Source organism: Halyomorpha halys, unplaced genomic scaffold (assembly GCF_000696795.3).
Source record: "Halyomorpha halys isolate HHAL.00 unplaced genomic scaffold, Hhal_1.1 Scaffold585.1, whole genome shotgun sequence".
Classification (NCBI taxonomy): Eukaryota; Metazoa; Arthropoda; class Insecta; order Hemiptera; family Pentatomidae; genus Halyomorpha; species Halyomorpha halys.
Genome location: NW_027109935.1, coordinates 122,396 through 124,026, shown reverse-complemented (window position 1 = coordinate 124,026; position 1,631 = coordinate 122,396). Strand labels below are relative to the sequence as shown.

Genomic DNA, 1,631 nt, shown 5'->3' with positions numbered 1-1,631 from the left:
AAATACAGATGAGATTAACAAAAGAAAAATTTTCTTTTGAAAAATACTTCCATGAGTTGTGTACATGAAAATGTATTTCAATAATACAACAGTTTGAAAATGTTCAATGAAATATGGCTGAAACGTTACAAATAAGTATAAATATATATACAAAATAAATCTGCTATAATTTATTTATTTATTGATTCCACCTCAACCCCATATCTACTATAAAATCTACTATAAAATTGTTTATTATTATTATATGGCTTTATATAAAAAAATGTGGGTGTTGCACGATCATTATATAGGTTTATCCTTAAATATTTTCATTGATATTTATTAATTAAAAGTATATTGTTAAATAACTGAATATTTATTTTATATGCAACTCTCTAACAGAGGAAGAAGTTAGGACTGTAGTTTGGTATTAAGCAAGATTATCTTGCTTAGATGAATTCTGATTTTGAGCTTAAAATCAGAGGATGGTCGCACTGGGCGGCGCTAGAGATATACTGTAACTCAATACTGGGTTGCATTGTGTGTTGGTGTAAGGTGCTTTCCAGGTAGAGATAGGTTAGGAATCATAGCCAGGTTATGGCTTATAATATCACGTGCGATCTAGTTAAACGTACATATAGATTCATGAGGTAACAAAAAAGTGGAAATTGTGGAAATCTCTTGAGAAGATATGAATATCAATTTCGATTCTTAAATTCTTAATGAAACTTTAATAAAAACTAATGAAGATTAACATGCTAAGATGCATATATCAAATATATAAGTTTAAACAAGAGAATTATTTAATTTTTTAAGTTTTCATGTATCCTTAAATTACACGCTATATTGTTTTTAATTCAAAATTTCTCAAAAATCTAGACAATTTAATTTTAAAACAAAATCCTTGTTATTTCATAGTAATAAAATAAAATGATATTGATGCGAAAATCATGGATGTATTATTTTTTTTTAAAATATTTTAGTAAGGCTAAAAAAATTACAATTTTTTTATAACTAGAACTTATGTCGATATATTTCCATACACATTAAATAAAAACGTATTTTTACCTTGAATTTGATAAAATGCTGTGATTCCAACCCGGTCTGGACCGTCGAATGAAACAGGCCCCTGAAAAAAAATGCATATCACATTAATAAATCTCGTTAAATTTTAAATAATATTGAATCATCAAGTTATAAAAAAAAACAACATAATTTTAAGTAAGGAAAGAGTTTTATAAAATCTATTTGTGTGTGGTTTAATTCTTCAAGTTGAATCCAAGAATCAAATATAGAATCAGAGATGGGTTTTTACTTAGCAGTCCGAACTTCATTAATACTTTTCTTGTTTAAATAATAGTTATCAATTATTAGAGTTGATAATAGACAAATATAATATCAAAAAGTTTTCTTAATATTAACAAGTGTGAAATAAATAATTTGGGTTAATAACTTAGTTGCTATATTGTTGAACCTATTGTTCCTTTATAGGTTGGAATATTCATTATTCAGGTTACATCCAGTAGTTTTTTAACTATACTAATTTTTTGATAATCTAGAAAATCATGAGAAAATTTGTCATGTTGGTGGAAAAAAATTATCAAGAGACAATGGTTAATTATTTTTTGTAATGAGTTAACAAAAAAATTAAC

At 25.4% G+C, this 1,631-nt stretch overlaps 1 protein-coding gene across 1 annotated transcript in view; it reads right to left on the bottom strand.

Moving 5' to 3' along the window:
* Positions 1–1,631, bottom strand: part of GABA-B-R3 (gamma-aminobutyric acid type B receptor subunit 3) — a gene marked incomplete at its 5' end in the record, with an annotated part of 146,324 nt that overhangs the window by 35,738 nt on the left and 108,955 nt on the right. Inside the window, 1 exon segment of the mRNA XM_067048099.1 lies at positions 1,048–1,108. Coding sequence (XP_066904200.1) covers positions 1,048–1,108 — 61 coding nt within the window.